This window comes from Mus musculus, chromosome 17 (assembly GCF_000001635.26).
Source record: "Mus musculus strain C57BL/6J chromosome 17, GRCm38.p6 C57BL/6J".
NCBI lineage: Eukaryota > Metazoa > Chordata > Mammalia > Rodentia > Muridae > Mus > Mus musculus.
The window spans coordinates 56,761,079-56,779,024 of record NC_000083.6 but is presented as its reverse complement, the minus strand read 5'-3'; the positions used below and the strand labels follow the sequence as shown (position 1 = coordinate 56,779,024).

The 17,946-nt window shown below is 55.0% G+C and overlaps 3 protein-coding genes across 5 annotated transcripts in view; 1 reads left to right on the top strand and 2 right to left on the bottom strand.

Moving 5' to 3' along the window:
* The window catches only part of Rfx2 (regulatory factor X, 2 (influences HLA class II expression)), a 55,112-nt gene extending 51,984 nt beyond the window's left edge, over window positions 1–3,128 (top strand). For both annotated transcript variants that reach the window (NM_009056.2, NM_027787.1), the window contains 3 exons: window positions 1,033–1,186; window positions 1,551–1,593; window positions 1,951–3,128. In NM_009056.2, the coding sequence (NP_033082.1) occupies window positions 1,033–1,186; window positions 1,551–1,593; window positions 1,951–2,063 (310 nt within the window). In that variant the 3' untranslated portion in view covers window positions 2,064–3,128. The remainder of the gene's footprint in view (window positions 1–1,032; window positions 1,187–1,550; window positions 1,594–1,950) is intronic.
* A 3,762-nt stretch (window positions 3,129–6,890) lies between these two features.
* Window positions 6,891–8,749, bottom strand: Prr22 (proline rich 22). The gene is made up of 3 exons (NM_001195673.1): window positions 8,574–8,749; window positions 8,424–8,489; window positions 6,891–7,998 (listed from the first exon to the last, which is right to left on the bottom strand). The coding sequence occupies exons 1-3, from the start codon at window positions 8,683–8,685 to the stop codon at window positions 6,908–6,910; spliced, it is 1,269 nt and encodes a 422-aa protein (NP_001182602.1). The 5' UTR covers window positions 8,686–8,749; the 3' UTR covers window positions 6,891–6,907.
* Window positions 8,750–8,931: 182 nt separating this feature from the next.
* Dus3l (dihydrouridine synthase 3-like (S. cerevisiae)) lies at window positions 8,932–14,274 on the bottom strand. Of its 2 annotated transcripts, NM_144858.2 has the most exons (13): window positions 14,084–14,274; window positions 13,233–13,500; window positions 11,737–12,243; window positions 11,351–11,392; window positions 11,090–11,242; window positions 10,875–10,991; window positions 10,612–10,677; window positions 10,397–10,507; window positions 10,123–10,219; window positions 9,900–9,975; window positions 9,587–9,775; window positions 9,363–9,491; window positions 8,932–9,289 (listed from the first exon to the last, which is right to left on the bottom strand). In NM_144858.2, exons 1-13 carry the CDS (start codon window positions 14,167–14,169, stop codon window positions 9,217–9,219), a joined length of 1,914 nt encoding a protein of 637 aa, NP_659107.2. In that variant the 5' UTR covers window positions 14,170–14,274; the 3' UTR covers window positions 8,932–9,216. The 2 variants fall into 2 exon arrangements, with proteins under 2 accessions (NP_659107.2, NP_001347334.1); NM_001360405.1 differs by lacking the exon at window positions 10,397–10,507.
* Window positions 14,275–17,946: the final 3,672 nt, after the last annotated feature.

Here is a 17,946-nt window from a genome sequence, read left to right as displayed (position 1 = left end):
TTGATTGAAGCATTGTGTGGGAGGGAATCATAGAAGAAAGCCTGAGTTTTCTGCTGTATGGTGACTGCAGCATGAGCCTGGACTACAGAATGAGACCCCCATACACACACTCCCACCCCTTCAAAAAAGAGGGATTACAAAATAAAAGAATAAAAACAAAACAAATTAAAAACACAGAAGAGCTCACGTGACAGCCTTCACTTGTGATGTCAGTTCTGACTTGGGACAGGAGGCTCTGCTCTTGCAATGGACTGAGATTTAATTCCCAGCACCTAGGTAGTGGCTTACAACATCTGCAGCTCCAATTCCAGTCAGTTGGCCTCCTGGGGCACTGCACCTGGGGCACTACCACAGGGCAGCAACATGGTTTTTTTTTTAAAGTGTGTGTGTGTGTGTGTGTGTGTGTGTGTGTGTGTCCATGTGTGGCATGTGACTTTAATCTCAGCTCAGCACTCTGGAAGCAGAGACAAGAGGATTTCTGAGTTTGAGGCCAACCTGGTCTACATAGTGAGTTCCAGGACACCCCAGACTGTGTAGAAAGACTTTGTCTCGAAAATAAATAGGTATTAAAGAAATCAGATGTATGTTTTAAAAGAGCTAAAAATAGGGGCTGGTGAGATGGCTTAGTGGGTAAGAGCACCCGACTGCTCTTCCAAAGGTCTGGAGTTCAAATCCCAGCAACCACATGGTGGCTCAAAACCATCTGTAATGAGATCTGACTCCCTCTTCTGGAGTGTCTGAAGGCAGCTACAGTGTACTTACATATAATAAATAAATAAATCTTAAAAAAAAAAAAAGAGCTAAAAATAAAGCAAAAAGCACTGAGATGTACTGCGTTGTACCCACCTGTATCCCCCTATGTCCCTGTGTATGTCTGGGAATGGGTGGCCATCCCCTGCCTCTGTGGACCTGATGACCTCAAGCAGGCAGCCATTGCAGTGCTTGCAGGCTCAGAGCATCCCAGAGGAGCCAGGCCAGTACCCCAGGCTCAGTTCCAGTGATGGTGCCCATTCTCTGTCCCTGTGTCCCCAGCTCCATGGTGATCCGTGACCTGACCCTGCGCAGTGCTGCCAGCTTCGGTTCCTTCCACCTCATCCGGCTGCTCTATGACGAGTACATGTTCTACCTGGTGGAGCACCGTGTGGCCCAGGCCACCGGGGAGACGCCCATTGCCGTCATGGGCGAGGTGAGGCCAGGGTGATCCAGAGGCCCAGATCCACCCAGACACCCATATAGTAGCTCAACAACTAGATGTAACTCCCTCTCCAGGGGAATCTATTGGAACCCAGCGCCACCTTCTGGCATCTGTAGGTACTGCACACATGTATATATATATACACACACACACACACACACACACAATTTACCTACTAAAAAGGCAAAGAACTGAAGCCACAGGAAGACTCGTGCTCTGTGGGAGCCATCTGGGGGACCTGCAAGAGCAGGGGTTCAGCCATGCAACCCTCTCAGAGTCCAGCCCTTCCTAGTCACTCACCTTAGGGATTCATGACTGTCACCCTGCAAGCCTGTGACTCTCCCTTCCCTTACAGTTCAACGATCTGGCCTCCCTGTCACTGACCCTGCTGGACAAAGGTGGGTGTGCCCTGGTTCCCAGCCCCCTTGCACAGTATCTATAAGAGGTACCATTGTGACAGCCTCTGTGTTGGGTTGAGGATCCCAGGGACTAGTGTGCAGGTGGTGGGAGTCCTGGCAACTGGGCATGGGCTCCAGTGACATCCTGTGGTAGCTTAACAGAGTGTGAGGAGAGATTATCACTGGCCAGTCTGGGCGGCTGAGGCCAGTGGCTAGTGACCACTAGAGACCCAGGTTAGAAGCCCAGCCTGTTGATGAACCCAAGGGTGACCAGGCAGGACATGGGGGCAGATTGACCTGAAGAAAAGGCAAGGCAACTCTGTTCATAGTGGCACCTCTGTCCCCTTATCCCTGCAGAGGACATTGGGGATGGACACAGCAGTGAGGCAGATGTGGATGGCCGCAGCCTGGGTGAGCCCCTCGTGAAACGGGAACGGAGTGACCCCAGCCACCCACTGCAGGGCATCTAGCCCCTTCCCTGGGCGTCTTCCACGTGCTTCCGGAAGGCGTCACCTGGCCCTCTAGGGACCTGGACTCTCAGCTGTATCACACTAGTGCCTCTTCAATGATGCCATGTTTACTGTGACCCAAGGTGGCATGGGGTCCCCACCCACAGGGTGCCAGAGACTGTGGGCAACTAAGATGGTCACTCAAGCTGCCATACTCTGCTAAAGTGGCCCTGACCCTGGGCTGTCCCCCAAAGGATACAGCAGCCTGCTGTGTGTATGTGAGTTGTGGGGCACATCCCCAGAAATGTCCCAACCACCTCGGTGGCTTTCCCACTCAGCTAACCACCATGTCAAAGAAAAACCACTCCAACAGAGCCCAGAGGGGTAGGAGCCTACTATTCTCTGGCCATTGTGTGGAGGCTCTGCAGGTCCCCTGCGCTGTAGTCTCCATGCATCTAATGGCCTCTCATGGACAGCCAAGAACTCCAGGCACACACCCTGGATACATGCTAACGGCATCTCATCTCATCCTGGACAGGTCCAAGCCCCAAAGAGATAACAGGCTCCAAGCAGGGCCAGTCAAGCCCAGATGATCGACCCATCTGCTTGACTATAGACTTTCTGTCCAATTCATGGTTAATACCAAGATAACCTGGGGGGCCTGTGTTAGGGTTCCCCAAGTAGCCACAGGGGTCAGCACCATATCCACGCCTCCCAACAAAACTCCAAAACCTGTGCTCAGGGCAGTGCCTGAGCCCCTGCAGTCTTCCAGACACCTCCCCCAAACTAGCCATGCTTGCTGCTGGCCAGTGGCCAACCCCTTCTCAACCCTAGACCATGAGATCTCTGCAGACAAATGAACACCAATGCCTATTGGGCCCTGAGTTCTAGAGGCCCTAACATGTTACACCTTGCTGCTGTCGTCATGTTGAGAATTCTTTCCCAACACAAGCCCTGCCCTCCCACACCTAGGAAGCGCCTAATGAAATATGATAGTTTTTTTTTTTTTGAAAAACTGTTCCCCCCAATAGTTCTGTGCTGTAATTGTTCTTAGAAGGTTCTTATGAATGTGTCCATCGCAACATACCTGGTGTCCGTGTTTGTTCATTCAGGCGGCAATGGTCACCAACACAGAGCTTTTAGACAGAACAGCTTTAAAGGATGGTGTCCTTCGGGACATTGATGCTTTCCGTGGCTGGACTGACCAGGGTCCCCCTTGTGGAAAGCAACACACACTGGATGCCAGCCTTGCACTGTGTTGGCCTTTGTTGACTAGGCAGGTCCCCATCCTTACTCCAGCTCCAGAGGAGCTAATGGATGTCTTCCAAGCTCACTCTGGGACAACCAGCCTCCCATTTAGCCCAATGGCTCCTCAAAAACTGAGCCTTTGGCCTCAAGGTCTCTCCCTTCTGGGAGTGATGGACACAAATGGACTTGTGTCCCCAGCAAGGCCAGCTTGGAGCTGGTGACAGGAGGATCTGTTTGCACAGGGTAGCCCTTCCAGACCCAACAGAAAAAATGGCACCCAACAGGTGCTTCTCTGAGTGAGGGCAAATGGCCTCTCCTAGGAACTTGGGGTGTGGGTCCAGTGCCTCCTTGGTTCATAGATGTATCCAGTACATGAGTCTGGTGGTGGTGGGCCTAACCTGCTTCAACTCTGGGCTCCCACATGATGGAGAGAGAGCTCAAGGGACACTGGTCCTTCATGGCTTGAGAAAAACCTTTTATTAAAGAGATGGGAGCTGGAGAGGTGGGTCAGTGGAGAGATGGAGCCCTGGCTGCTTCTGTAGATGACCCAGGTTTGATTCCCAGTACCCACATGGTGGTTTACACCCATCTATAACTGCAGTTCTGTGAGATATGACATCCCCATCTGGCCTCCACAGGTATTGCATGTATAGTGCACAGACACATTTAGCCAAAGCACCCACACACAAGAAATACTTTTTTTGTTGTTTAAAAAGAAAGGGTGGAGGGGCTGGAGAGATGGCTCAGCGATTAAGAGCACTGACTGCTGTTCCAGAGGTCCTGAGTTCAATTCCCAGCAACCACATGGTGGCTCACAGCCATCTGTAATGGGATCTGATGCCCTCTTCTGGTGTGTCTGAAGAGAGTGACAATGTTCTCACATAAAATAAATCTTTTTTTAAAAAGTGGAAATGCAGGACTTCCAGGGCTATACAGAGAAACTCTGTCTCAAAAAACAAAAACAAAAAAAGCCCCTCACAGGTAAACATTCTCTCTGAAGTGTGCCCTTGCCTTCTAGGTTTCCTAGGTTTCCCTGGCTCATGTATCTCCATCCTGCCCTAGGCCCTGCCCTACCAGCTTTAGTGACTTCGCCCACTCCCAGGACAAAGGTATCCCCCCTTGTTCAGACTGCTCTCCCATGCTCAGACCTGTCAGCACCTGACCCTGAACAGAAGCAGCTATGAGCTCAGATTTTCCAGAGATTCTTAGGATGGTGGCAGAGGTCATGGCAGGTCATGGGGGCAACAGAGCTCAGCATTGCCTGCCAGACATTCAGGACAAGCCTCCAACCAAGTGTCTTGTCTTCAGTGTCATTGTAAACACTGGGGCAAACTCTGGGGCACTTTAGAGTACTAAGCAGTGTTCCTGGGCTCTATCTGCGCCATGCCACCGATAAAAACACAACCATGAATTCACAAATGTCCCAGGATCCCCTAGGATCCCCTGGGAGCCATTTTCTTTAGTATCTGTGTGAATGATGTAAAGCCAGACAGAGGAGGAGGTTGTAAGAGACAGTCTCACTAAAACTGGAATAGGCCAGCAAGATCCAACAGTCCTTGTCTCTGTCCCCAAAATGCTGGAATTACTGGCGTGTACAACCAGCTGAAACTTTATTTTCAGAGCTAGGGACTCACTACCTATCTGGTCTACCACTCTGTAGCCCTGTCTCTGCCTCTCTCTGCCTCTGCCTCTGCCTCTCTGCCTCCGCCTCTGCCTCCCAAGGGCTGCCTCACCAAGCATGGGGGAGAATGCCCAGTTTTATGTGGTGCCAGGGGCCAAACCTGTGCCTTTCATCCGAAGCCTCTGCCCACTGCCCCTTTATCCTTTATCTCTGTTGGTGCTTCTCCCAGAGGACTTCTTAGGGGTCCCCAGCCAAACACGGAGCACTTTCTCCCCGCATCGTGCTTCCTCCCCACGATGCACAGCAGTGATGTGAAGCCCGTCCATCGCTCTACAAACAGCTGAATCTTCCAAACCCATCACAACACTCTGCTTACTCAGCACTAGATTGGGGGAGGCACCAGGAAAAGGCGGTCTCTCTCCACTGTGACCTTAAAAAGGTGGGAGCAGGGGGAGGGGTCCTGGCCAGAAGAGAAGAAACATTTGCAGGAGCCTTGAGTAGGGAATGCCTCTCACACCAGAAGCTGTTGGTGAAATCACACTGAGATGTGTTCAGTGAGTAGATGGGTGGAGAATGGGCCTGCACATAGGAGGCCCTGTGCCCCTGCACATGAGAAACCAGTCAGCCCAGCCCTCTACAGGCAGAGATAGAAAGATTAGGAGTTCAAGGCCATTTCTCAAGTACAGAGGATTGAGGCCAGCCTGGGCTACAGGAGACCTGTCTTAAAGAAGAGCAAGCTAGTGGTGAATGCCTTGAGGGAGTCTAATTGTTGTGCTAGCCTGGTTGACATACGTTCCAGGATAGCCAGGACTACATCCTGAGACCCTGTCTTAAGAAACATGAAGAGGTGCTAGGGAGAACGAGGGTCCAGTGGGTAGGTGGCCTTGGGATTGAACAAGAGGCAAGCAGTGAGTGACAGCCGGTAACAGGGTGTGGAGGTCAAAGGACAGCTAAGTGAGGTCAGTCGGTCCCACCTTCGCACGGGTTCTGGGTTGCCAAGCCATTCCACCCCCTCCACACACCCTTAACCGCTGTGGCATTATGGGAGATGGATACCCTTTGAGAAAAGTGGCTGTTGCCTGCCCACCAGGCCTCCCCCACAGCATGCAGCATCTTTCCCAAAAGCCCACACCTGTTCCCACAAAACTCCACGGCTCCTGCAGTCAACCATCCCTGCAAGCCCCACCCGCAACCATGCCGAGGCTGAGCCCAGCTTCCCCCAGAGAACACCAAAGCCCCTACAACAGCAGAGGCCACCTCCCTGCCTGCCTTCCATAAATTGTGGCTTCATGGGGGCACAGGTGAGGTACAGTGACCGAGCAAGAGGATGGGGACAGCCACTTGAGTAGACATCCAGGTGAGTGTCACTCCTCGCAGGACACTTTGACTCTGATCACCAAACATACAAGGGAACCCATTTCAGTGTGGTGTCTGGAAAAGAAAATCCCACTTCTCAAGAGACCTCCCAACATGGCCAGCCCCAGGTGATTAACTTTCTTCTTGAGACAGTGTCAGAAAGCTTAGGCTGGCCTTGAAATGTGGATCCTGTCTCCTCCTACCTCCTCAGTGCTAGGGTTACAACCAGGTACCAAACATAGTTTATACTTGTGAATAACGACTGAGCCCCTAAGCACTGTACCAACTGAGTCCCAAGCACTGTACCAACTGAGCCCCAACATGCTAGCAACTGAGCTACAGCACCCCATCTTCATTTCTTGTAGATGAGGCTGTACTTTGTGGCCCAGACTGGTCTGCAATCTCCCTACCCAGGCAACCTGAATGCAGGGCTAACAGTTCAGCCTGACACTTCAATTCTGAGGATTCTGGCTCAACTCTGAAGGCATGTGACTGCCACCCCCCCACCACCCCCCCCAGCACACACACGCATACACACACACACACACACACACACATTGGCCTCACCAATGTCTTAGCAGGCTTGCCTGGTCGTGGCCACAGGACACGTGTCCACATACAGCTGAGAGATCAAATGGCTTTAATTGGGGATGGCTCCCGGGTCCAGCCTGGGTCCTGCAGCAGCGGCGGCGGCAGCTGTGTCAGCTGGGCCTGTGGTCTGCCTGTGTCTGCTGCCTGGCTTCCCTTTCTTGGTGGGCATGCTGGGTTTTTTCCCCAGTTGATGGGACCGCAGGCCTGGGGCCACTGTGTCAGTGGCAGGGACCCCGAGATGCGGCACTGGTGGTTCATCATCCAGGGCCTTGAAGCTGAAAAAGTAGTCCACATTGGCCACCGCATCTAGGATCTCGGGGACACTGTAGTCAAAGGACAGCAGGTCATCTGGCAGGTGCAGGGAGCGAATGTCGGTTGGGAAGTCATCCCCACCGCCACCACTGTCCCGCAGTCCAGGGCCAGGACCCCTGTGCAAGGCCACCTCAGGCTCAGTGCCACCAGGGAGACAATCAAAAAGTTTCATGGCATCTTCGAGAAGGACCTTGTCCGGTAGGAAGAACGCACGTGCCGCCTCGGCAGGCATGGTCTCCCCTGAGCCCACTGGGGTGACGTCCTCCACCTTGGCCACCTTGGGCTCTACAGGCCCGGGTGGGAATCGCAGACCTGGCCTGGCCACACCACTGCTCTGCAGCTCCCTGGAAGCCTCAATGGGCCTCATGGTCACCTGGGGTCCTGGGAACTGGCTGGCTTGGCCACCGAGATGGCCATAGGGCCCGGGTGGCAGCGTGTGTGCCGTGGGGACTGTGATAAGCAAGGGAGATGGCGTAGTCTCTTTGGGGGTTGGCGGAGGTGCCAGGCGGTCTCTGAGCATCTCCATGAAGTTGAGAGGCCCTCCGTCCCGCATGAAGCCCAGAGCCTCAGGCACAGGCTCCTCCGCTGGAAGGTAATGTGTGAGGTACTGTGGCCCGCTGGGGGCCGGCTGGTAGTGGGGGTACAGTAGAGGTGGTGGCCCCGGGGCCTTGAGGTAGGATGGGGCCTCCAGCAAGTAACCACCAGACAAGGCAGGACCCCCAGCCACTGCCACTTTGTACAGGGATGACTGGCCAAAGTCGGAGGTGGCCCACTCGATGCGGTAGATTCGGGGGTCGAAGAAGCAGCCGCAGGGAGCCATCTGGAAGCCTGTGGGTGGCAGACACCTGAGTGGAGCTCCATGGGGCAACCAGGCCTTGGGGAGGGGGGGCGGGATGCCCAAAGCCGAGGCACATAGGACACAGCCCTGACCTCAGAGGGGCCTTGTGACCTGGCCCTGACTACCAGTCATCTGACACAGAGAAACTGTTGGGGTTTTCTCCTCTGATGCCTCTCAGAGGAACAGCGACCTGAGTTTGGGTGCCCAGGCCTCTCAGAAAGCCTTGCCTAGTAGCAGCTGCCATCACCAAAACAGGCTTCGGCTTGGTCTCCAGTGTCACTTGAAATGTGACACATGAGTTTAGCTATAGGGAAATCTGTCTGGAGTACAGAGGGGACCCAGGGTCATTTTAGGGTCTCATCTCGGGAGAGTATGGAGCCTGCTCATAGCAGGGCTCAGGGGTGCTGGCTGATACCTGCTGGAGGGGCTGGAAGCACATCCTGGTCCGAGCCGGGGGTCTGATAGTGCAGGTTAGCATTGGCTGTGGACAAAGGTGCCCGGTGGGTGGGGCAGGAGCCCAGGCCCCATGGCCATCACACACCCCTGCCCACCACCACCATCGTACCTACGGTGGGAAGGGGTTCTGGGCCACCTGGCACCTCAGGGCCCTCCAGGCTCTGCAGGCTGAAGCCTTCCTGGGATATGGCTGGGGGATACAGGGTTTTGGGATGCTGCATGGGTGAGACAAGCCACCCCGGGGGGACCTGGGTGGCAGCAGAGGCACCTTGGGGATAGAGTCCCTCTGGGTTCTGTTTGCCCCGTTGCTAGGTGGAGGGTTCCAGTCCAGGGCAGGCTCATCACTTGGGTTCCGGGGGAGGGGGAGGGGGTGGGCAAGAGGTGACTCCCTCTGCTCCCTGAGCCAGGTCGCTGCTGCTGCCTTCACGCAAGTCACCTAATTCAAAATCACAAGGAGAGCCAGGCAGTGGTGGTACACTTCTTTAATCCCAGCATTCAGAGGCAGACAAGTGGCTCTCTTGAGTTTGAGGCCAGCCTGGTTTACACAGAGCAACCCTGTCTTGAAAAACCAAAGTCACAAGGACACTGGCCAGCAAAACAGGACACCTAAAAAAAAAAAGCCAAGTATGATGGACGGTGAGTGCCTAGGATTCCAGGAGTTCAAGGCCAGCCCAGACAACAGGAGATCTTGTCTCAAAAAACCAACAAAATAAAAGAAATGATAGAAGAATAATATTTATTGTCTGTATTGGCTACTTGTAGGCATTGGCCTTGTGCTTGGGCAGGAAGACGAAGCCAGGAGGTACTGGTCCAAGCAGCATCTCACTGTGGGGACAAAATGGACAGGTCAGGCCTGGGCCTCCCAGCATCAACTCGCAGAGCCCTGGTCTGTGAGTACCTGATGCGAATCCAGTCTGCAGCCTGCTGGCTGGCCATCAGTGTCTCCAGGTAGTCACGGCCTAAGTAATAGGGTGGCCTCTCATTGATCCTCTGTGGGGGTCGCTCGAGCAGGCCCACGGGCACATACCTGTGGGCCAGGAGGGTAGGGGAGGCAAGAAGGCCGAGTGAGGAGGCCCAAGGCTCCGATCTCTTACCCTAGCTGCTTGCCTGTCCAATGCCCACCTGCAAAGAAAAGAGAGCCACTCAAGCAGGAAGCGCCGGGTCCGCTCCACGCCCTGTGTGTCGGAGCCCCAGTGTTCTAAACCGTAGTGAGTGAAGTCCCTCAGGATGTCCAGGCGCTCGGAGGACGAGATGTCCCAGTGCCTCTGTTCTTTGATCTCCGTGAACAGCCAGGGCTTGAGCAAGGCACCACTACAGAGGGAGATGCCCAGTGAGGACTTGTGCCTCCGAGCTCTGTCCCTTCAACAGCCAGGCCTCGCCCTCACAGGAGTGCAGAAGGTCCTAGCACTGCTGCCCCAGCCCAGCTGCTGCTCACCGGGCAACCATGATCCCCGCAACGCCTGTCTGCATGGCACAGTTGGCGTCCTCAAACGAAAGGATGTCCCCATTTCCTGAGGAGACACAGTGGGGTCTTGACAGTGGCAGGCCCCATGGACATGGGGGGCATCATCAATCAGTCTGGAGATTTCCAAGGGACCCAGCATCCCTCCCAGTCTTCCCAGTTGAAAGATGTGACCCTAGTGGTTCTGGGTACCTACCAAACAGGGGCATGGGGCTGGCCACCTTGGCACACTGTTCTATGTAGGGCCAGTCAGCCAGCCTGGTGTAGCGCTGTTCCCGGGAGCGGCCATGGAGCTGGGGGTGGGGCAGCAGTAATGAGGGTTGAAGGTGGAGGTAACAGGCCGAGGGGATCAAGAGGTGAAGGGCAGGAGGGGGCACAGAGAGACAGCAAGAAACCAAACAGAGAGACAGAACGAGGAAGCGGGAGAGCCACAGGAACCCTGACGTGTGACCGCACTGCCCGACACCCACCGTGACCAGTGCGACACCCCAGTCCCGCAGTTCGGGCAGCAGTCGGTGTGCCAGGCTCACACGCTCCTGGACACCTGTGCGCATCTTCACAGTCAGTGGGACGTCCAACACCTTTGAGGACAGGAGCAGAGGGGGAGCAAACAGCGGGACTGGAGGCTACATGGCAGAATCACGTGGGGACAGAGGAGAGGCACAGCGCTCAAGAGCCAGGTTACCTCATTCACGCCCCGCACAATCTGTTGGAACTTGGCGGAGCGATTCATGAGTGCACAGCCACCACCCTGTGGGACACAGAGACCCTGGTGAACTCCAAGACACACACACACTCCCTGTAGGCACCCACATACAGCTGAACTGCCTGCCGCCCAACTCAGTGTGCTCCGTGTCCAGATGGGGAAACTGAGACACAGGGCCAGCAGGGCAGGGTCCCGGGCTTGGGCCACACCCAGCCCAGGCTCCAGGGTAGAGCAGCCATCACCTTCTTGTAGACGAGGTCGATGGGGCAGCCCACGTTGATGTCCACGAAGTCCACGTCAATGGTGCGGTTGAGGAGCTCGGCACATTTGGTCATGGTGTCAGGGAACGCGCCCTCCAGCTGCACCAGGCAGGCGGAATCTGCTCAGTGACTGGCAGTCCCACACACGGCCACAGCACGTCCCCAACATGGCAACCTCCTCCAGGGCAAACACTGACCTGCACCCCAAAGATGTCCTCACAGGGGTGGCGCTTGAGCAAAGCCCACTCAGACATCTGTCCCTGGAGCAGGTTCGTACACACGGCCATCTCACCGCAGGTCACATCCGCGCCAAAGCGCTTGCAAATGCGGCGAAAGGGTAGGTTTCCACACTGACCGGGACAGGGACATGGTCAGTCCTCAGAGGTCAGGAAAGCAGGCACGCTGGATGAGTAATGCCCCAGGGACCACTGGGCCGCCCACCCCCAGCCACCTCCTACCGTGGTTAAAGGAGCCAGATACAGCTTTCCGCTGATGTCTAGCTGGAAGGGAAATGAACACATCAGGCCTCCTTCCCCCACTAACACGTCCCCGTCCCCCTCCCACACTCCTCCCCACCCCCCGTCCCCCAGCGTCCTCCCTCTGCTGCTGGCCACTGTACACACCAAGTTCACTTGTCTTAAGGGGAAAGCTCGCCAATGACTGGCCTTCTGTCTGGAGAGCTCCTATTCAAGCTCTGAAACCCTGTCTCGGTGCCTGCCCTTCAGGAGCCTTCCATCGTACCCTTTTCTCCCTTAGCCCTGATCCTCTGGGGCAGTTCAGGCTCTTGCTGCTAAGACAGGACTGTGGACAATGCAGGAATCCAGTTCCCATGCCTGCACCTTACCCGCTTCTTCTCACAGGGCCGCAGCCGGATCACGTCCTCGTCTGTCAAGGGGCCACAGGTTGGCACAGGGCTGCTCTGCGGGGTGCCAGCCCCTCCTACGGTATCTAGCTGGGCATGGCAGCTATTCTGCTTTGGGGTCGCCATGGCCACAGTGGTCTCAGGGACAACAGTGGGCATGGGGCTCTGGGTGAGGCGGTTCAGGGCCTGCTCAGCTCGCTCAAAGCACACTTGGCGCTTCCGCAGCTGCTGCTGCAGGGCCCTGTCTAAGCCATTCCGCACTGAAGGGAGCTGTGCACAGCGGGCCACCACCTCTTCCTGCACCAGGTTCTGCCCCTCAGGCCCCAGGTGTGCTCCAGCAAAGCGACAGGTCATGCTGAAAGGGCACCGGCCAAAGGTTTCGAAGAGCACGCAGCGGGGGCCCAGGTCTGCCGGTTTGGTCTCCAGGTAGCGCCCCACATCGTGCAGGAAGCGGCAACGGTCTCCAAATGCACATGGGGTGGCCGGCTCCTGTGAGGGACATGAAAGGACCAGGAGAGGACTGAGTGGCCAGGGTGGGCCAAGTGCTGATTCTTCCATCTGCAAGTCCTGGGGGAGTGTCCCCAGTGTGCCTGTTTCACCTAAAGCTGGAACAGTGTCAAGCTGGAGTGACAGGTCCGAGGTCAAGAACCCCAGCTGCTCTTGCACACCATCTGGATTTGATTTCCCAGCTCACAACCACCTGAAACTCCAGCTCCAGGACATACAAGACCCTCTTTAAAAGGTAAATTAAGGGGGCTAGAGAGATGGCTCAGAGGTTAAGAGCACTGACTGTTCTTCCAGAGGTCCTGAGTTCAATTCCCAGCAACCACATGGTGGCTCACAACCATCTGTAACGGGTGCGATGCTCTCTTCTGGTGTGTCTGAGGACAGCTACAGTGGACTCATATACATAAAATAAATAAATCTTTAAAAAAAAAAAAAGGGAGGCTGGTGAGATGGCTCAGTGGGTAAGAGCACCCGACTGCTCTTTCAAAGGTCAGGAGTTCAAATCCCAGCAACCACATGGTGGCTCACAACCATCTGTAACGAGATCTGACTCCCTCTTCTGGAGTGTCTGAGGACAGCTACAGTGTACTTACATATAATAAATAAATAAATAAATAAATAAATAAATAAATAAATAAATCTTTTTAAAAAAAAAAGGTAAATTGAAATAGCTGAGCACATCTTTAATCCCAGAACTTGGGAGTGCTCTCTGAGTTCAGGACCAGCCTAGTTTACAGAGTGAGTTCCAGGTCAGCCAGGGCTACACAGAGAAACCCTGTCTCAAAAAAACCAAAAATAAATAAATTCAAGTGTGATGTGTAGATAGGCTGAGGGTCAATGACTTTGAAGGCAGCACCAGGGGCCAAGGCAAGGCACTACTAGGTCGAGTCCCTGTAGGTCAAGGGTCATATATATTTGTCACAGCACAGCATCTTCAGACTTTAAGCCAAGCCTGTAGAGCCACCCCTCACCTGGAGGAAGGACGGGCAGAGCCTGTCCTTGTCGTAGTGTGCTGGCTTCACATGGGGCCGGCTTTTGTTTTGGCCACGGGCCCTCTTGGGCACCTGCCTTTCACGGGATTCAATTGCCACCTCTGTCTTCCCATTTTCCTGCCCATCTTCCAGGCGAATTCTTTTGGCCCCTGGCTCAGCTGGGTCTCCTGTGGGCACTTCCTGGCATGCACCCTCCTGCTTGTCTCCATCCAGATATTCGTGGAACCGTTCTTTGGTTGTGCGGTACCTGCCAGAGCGGGAGAGGCTCGATGTGCACAGGGAAAGGGGCTTGGGGGCTAATGCCAAGCTCACGTGCTCCTGCTTGCAGGAAGCTTTCCCTACTTAGAACCAGCCAGTTTTCACCCAGTGCCACGGGGACACCTGTTTTACACTTGAAGGAGCCATTTGTGTCTCTGCTCTGAGAACTGAATTGCCTTAAGGGTTGCGACACACAAATATCAATATCCTTGGTAGGCTACGAAGGAACTACAAACCCCAGCATGCTTGGCAGCGAGACTCAAGCTACCACCCTTCCCAGGTCTTTCGCTGCGAGCCATTTTTTTTTCCCTCGTGGAGACTACAAGCCCCACCATGCACCTCGGGCCCTGCTTCTGGTTCCCCAAAGCTGCCTATGTGCACAGCCGGCCTCATGGCTTGTGACAACCAACACATGTTACACTCGTGTGTCAGCAGAAGGTAGGTAAAGACTTTGGCGCCTCCGGGATGCCGCTCTCCAGGATGCCGCCACACCTCCCAGCATGCACCACTCGCACCCGCCACGGACGCCGGGAAGGCCACATCAGCTTCGCTGACGGGCGCCAGCGACTCACTGAGCTTTAATGGGCGCCACCCCCCGTTCGCACGCGCCAACCCCGGAGTCACCGCCACCACCGCTCTCCGCTGCCGTCTCCGCCATCGATGCCCCTCACACCAGCTCTGGAGTGTGGCAGGAAAGTCTTCCGGGTCGCTCGTGTCCTCTGGAGCCTACAGAAAGAAATGCGCACGCTCAGACTACAGCAATGCTGCTAAGGCGCGCGTGCGCACGACCGTGGGGGCGGGGGGGGGGGGGGCCAAGGCTGCGCAGGAAACGGAAGTGCTCAAGGGTCCCGGAGGGGTTCTTGTCGGTCATCCGTGGGTCACTCTTGATCCGTGGAAGTGAATCTGGGGGTGTGGGTGTGGGTGCAGCTCACACTCACCTACTCTGCTTCTGTCCCTTTTACAAACGAGTCTGTTATTTTATAATAAAAAACCGCAGCCCGAGCGGTGTTGCGCACGCCTTTAATCCCAGCACTGGGGAGATCGAGTCAGGTGAATCATGAGTTCGAGGCCAGCCTGGTCTATAGAGTGAGGTCCAGAACAGCCTGAGCTACTCAGAGAAACCGTGTCTCAGAAGACAAACAAAAAATACCAACAGCTTTGAAGGATCAAATGACTTCACGGGGACACGCTGTCCTTTGACAGTGCCCTTCGTGAGCCACTGTGGCCCATAAACGCGTGGCAATTTGAATTATTTTTATTGTACTGCCTTTTCTTTTCTTTTTTCTTTTTTTTTTTTTTTTTGAGACAGCGTCTCACTATGTAGCCCAGGCAAGCCTCAAACTCAGAAATCCTCCTGCCTCTGCCTCCCAAGTGCTGGGATTAAAGGTGTGTGCCAGCGTTACTTTGAAAGTGACATTTACTCATCTATTGTGTGTGTGTGGGTCTCCTGTGTGTCACCCTTATGTGGAGGTCATATGACAATGGGGGGCGGGGGTCCCTGCATCCCCATGTCGGTCCCGGGATTGAACTCAGCCCCTTGAGCCTGACATCAGGCACTTCTCCGATCCTGCAATTACTATTTTAATAAAAATGTGCTTAAACATGTAAGAACAGCACTTGGGTGGATCGGGAGGTAGTGTTTTGTTTTTGTTTTGGTTTTTTTTTTTTTGGGGGGGGGGGAGGGGGTCGAGACAGGGTTTCTCTGTATAGCCCTGGCAGTCCTGGTGTTTGAGGCCAGCCTGAGCTACATGTCTCAACCAAAGCCAAGTCAAACCAATCAGTATTTAAATTTATTTAATTCATGGAGATGGGGGTCTCACCCTGTAGCCCAGGCTGTCCCGCAACGCACGAACTAGACTCTGCTGGTTGTATAACATAAGGGGAAACAGGCCCAGAGAGGTAAAGCGATTAATTAGCCTTAGACCACAATAGCACCCTGTTTGCGCCATTGCTCTCTACCGTCCCTACTGGGCAAGATGGGAATAACAATGCATTTTAAGGCTGAGGCTCCTTTGTAGCGTCTACAATTGGGTTGTGATAAGGACACGCTCTTGGAAGAAACAGGGCTGCAAAGGGCAACGACAGAAACAAGATCCCTTCCTCAAAGCAACTCCGTCCTCTTCTGTGCAAGGCAACCCAGGCTGGCTTCCCGCAGGAGGCGTGACAGCCTGGCAGTTGATAACTGTGAAACCGTACAGACCGTTAACCATGAGGTGCAGCATTCATGGTGATGTGAATACAATGGTGCTGGATCCTTACGGGGAGCTCAGCAGCTAGTGAGGGTTTACTGTCCGCCAGGCCCGGTTCCAACCCTGAGCACAGACTAGCATCTGGGCCTCCATTTCTCCTCCTACCCCACCCCTAGTCCTTCCGCGTCCAAGGATGACCTACTCCGTACCCTTTTGAGAACCAGCCTTCCGTCCTAGTCTCCTCCAGGTACACCATTCCACCTAACACGGAAAATAGAGCCCCCCCCCTTTCCTCCTCGGCCAGTTTCCACACCCGAGTCCCCTGGCAACGTGCCTCCGGGAGAGTCTGTGGCTCCCTGAACTGAGGGATCCAGATAGCCCCCTGGAACTACAGCTCCAGCCTGATCTCAGCTGACACCAGGAAGTGAGGGAGGCAGGTGGCTGTGGCCCTGCTAGCACTGGAGACCTGGGCACCAAGTGGGGGCAGGGAAGACCGAAGGGCCCCACTGCTGCCTCCTCCCCTATTCCTCTCTGTGTGTCTCTTCTATTCTTCCTCAACGGTTTTATTTTATTTTTATTTTTTTAAGATAAGGTCTCAGGTAGCACAGACTAGTCTCCAACTCACTATTGCCAGAAATGACCTTGAATCCCTGATTCTCCTTCCTCCACCTCTCAAAGTGTGTCTGCCACCATACTTGACATTCTCTTTCCTGTCTCTCATTTTTGTCCTTTTGTGACAAAGACTCGCTTTCCATTCCAAGGCAACCCCAAACTCACGGCAATGCCCCTGCCTCATCTTCCCAAATGGCCTGGCTTTACAGGCTAGGCTCCCTCCTTTTCTGTCTCCAGTTCTGTGTTCACCTGGGTACCCCCACCCCCACCTCTGGGCCGCCCCTCCCCCCCCTCCTTAGGTCTAGCAGGTGCAGTCCTGGGCTGGGTGCCCACGCCTGGCCTCCCGGATTTGTGTGGCAGATTCCTTTATCTATGCCTGCAGCTGGGTCCTTATCTCGGGGCTGCAGGTCGGGAGCAGGGGGATTAGAGCAGCCAGGGCCAAGCGGGTTGCGGAGAGCTCAGCGTTACAGCAGCTGGCGGCGCCGCAAGAGTGCGCGTGCGCAACACAGCCTGCGAGCAAGCCTGCCCCGCAGCCCCGCCCACTGAGCTAGGTCCCGCCCATCCCCGGCCCCCCAGCTCCTTCCGCAGGAGCCGCTGCCCAGGTGGCCCGCCTGATGCGTTTCCCACCTTCCTGACCTCGGAGGCGGCAGGGACCCGGCCTCCACCTCTGACCCCGTGCTGTCGATGGCTCCCAGAGGAACAGCTCCGGTCCTGTTTTTACCATCCCAGCCTAGATCTGCAGCTTCGCTCCTTCCTGCCGCCCACGGGCTGCTAGGGTCCCTTCTTGGCCTCGGTTTGCCCGTGACACCCCACCCCCACTAGAGTGTGTCAAGTGATGCAGGAGGCCCCTCTGCGTCTCCCAAACTAAGCGTGACAGTCACCCCAAAGTCCCAGAACCCAATATTGGAAACCCTGGAGGCAGGAGCATGGGGATTTCCAGGCCAGCCTGGGCTACAGAGCACAAAGCCTTTGCTGGTCTCAAAGGGTGGAGCCCTCACTGGAAGCGCTGAAGCCCTGGTTCCATCCCCAGCACCTCAGAACCAGCACAGGGAACATGCCCCGAGAATCAGGAGTTCAAGGTCATCCTTGACTGCATAGCAACTAGCCCCCAAACCCAACCCGTGCTAAAAGGGAGCTCTGAGGATAATCCTGTTCTACAGGGGGTGCCCAAGGCTGGGCCTGGAACCACCATTTTACAGATGGCCAAACTGAGGCTAAGCAATCTCTTTGATCTCAACACACAATGCTGCATGGTGCATGGGAAGTTAACAATCATATGAGATGGCCAAGGGGGATGGAGGACACACTGAGTTCCCAGCCACCTCCAACCCCCCTGGGCTGGTCACTAGGAGTTCCCTCGGCAGTGGTGGTGGCGGTGGGGGGTCCATCCTTCAAACAGCTGAACCTGGGCCAGTTCCTAAAGCTAAGATGGAAACTTCCTCACCAGCCAAGTTCATGTTTTGGCCAGAGGCCGCCAGCCTCCCAGAACCTTGGCCTGGGTCTCCACCCAAAGACAGAGTGCTTCCCCTTGGGACTGATGGCCTCCAGGAAGGCCAGGCTGGCTCTGGAAAGGGGGTGGAGGGGGGGTGGACAGGACCCTGACATTCTGCAAAGTCCCCAATGTTGTGATCATA

Excerpts from the sequence above, each read along its gene's own strand:
- Prr22 (NM_001195673.1), bottom strand. The coding sequence starts at position 8,685 with ATGCAGCATCCCAAAACCCTGTATCCCCCAGCCATATCCCAGGAAGGC. Across the intron at positions 8,490-8,573 it reads AGAACCCCTTCCCACCGTAG|CCAATGCTAACCTGCACTAT; the intron begins GTACGATGGTGG and ends CTTTGTCCACAG. Across the intron at positions 7,999-8,423 it reads GCTTCCAGCCCCTCCAGCAG|GCTTCCAGATGGCTCCCTGC; the intron begins GTATCAGCCAGC and ends TGCCACCCACAG.
- Dus3l (NM_144858.2), bottom strand. The coding sequence starts at position 14,169 with ATGGCGGAGACGGCAGCGGAGAGCGGTGGTGGCGGTGACTCCGGGGTT. Across the intron at positions 11,393-11,736 it reads GGCCCTGTGAGAAGAAGCGG|CTAGACATCAGCGGAAAGCT; the intron begins GTAAGGTGCAGG and ends TTTCCCTTCCAG. Across the intron at positions 10,992-11,089 it reads AGGACATCTTTGGGGTGCAG|CTGGAGGGCGCGTTCCCTGA; the intron begins GTCAGTGTTTGC and ends TGCCTGGTGCAG.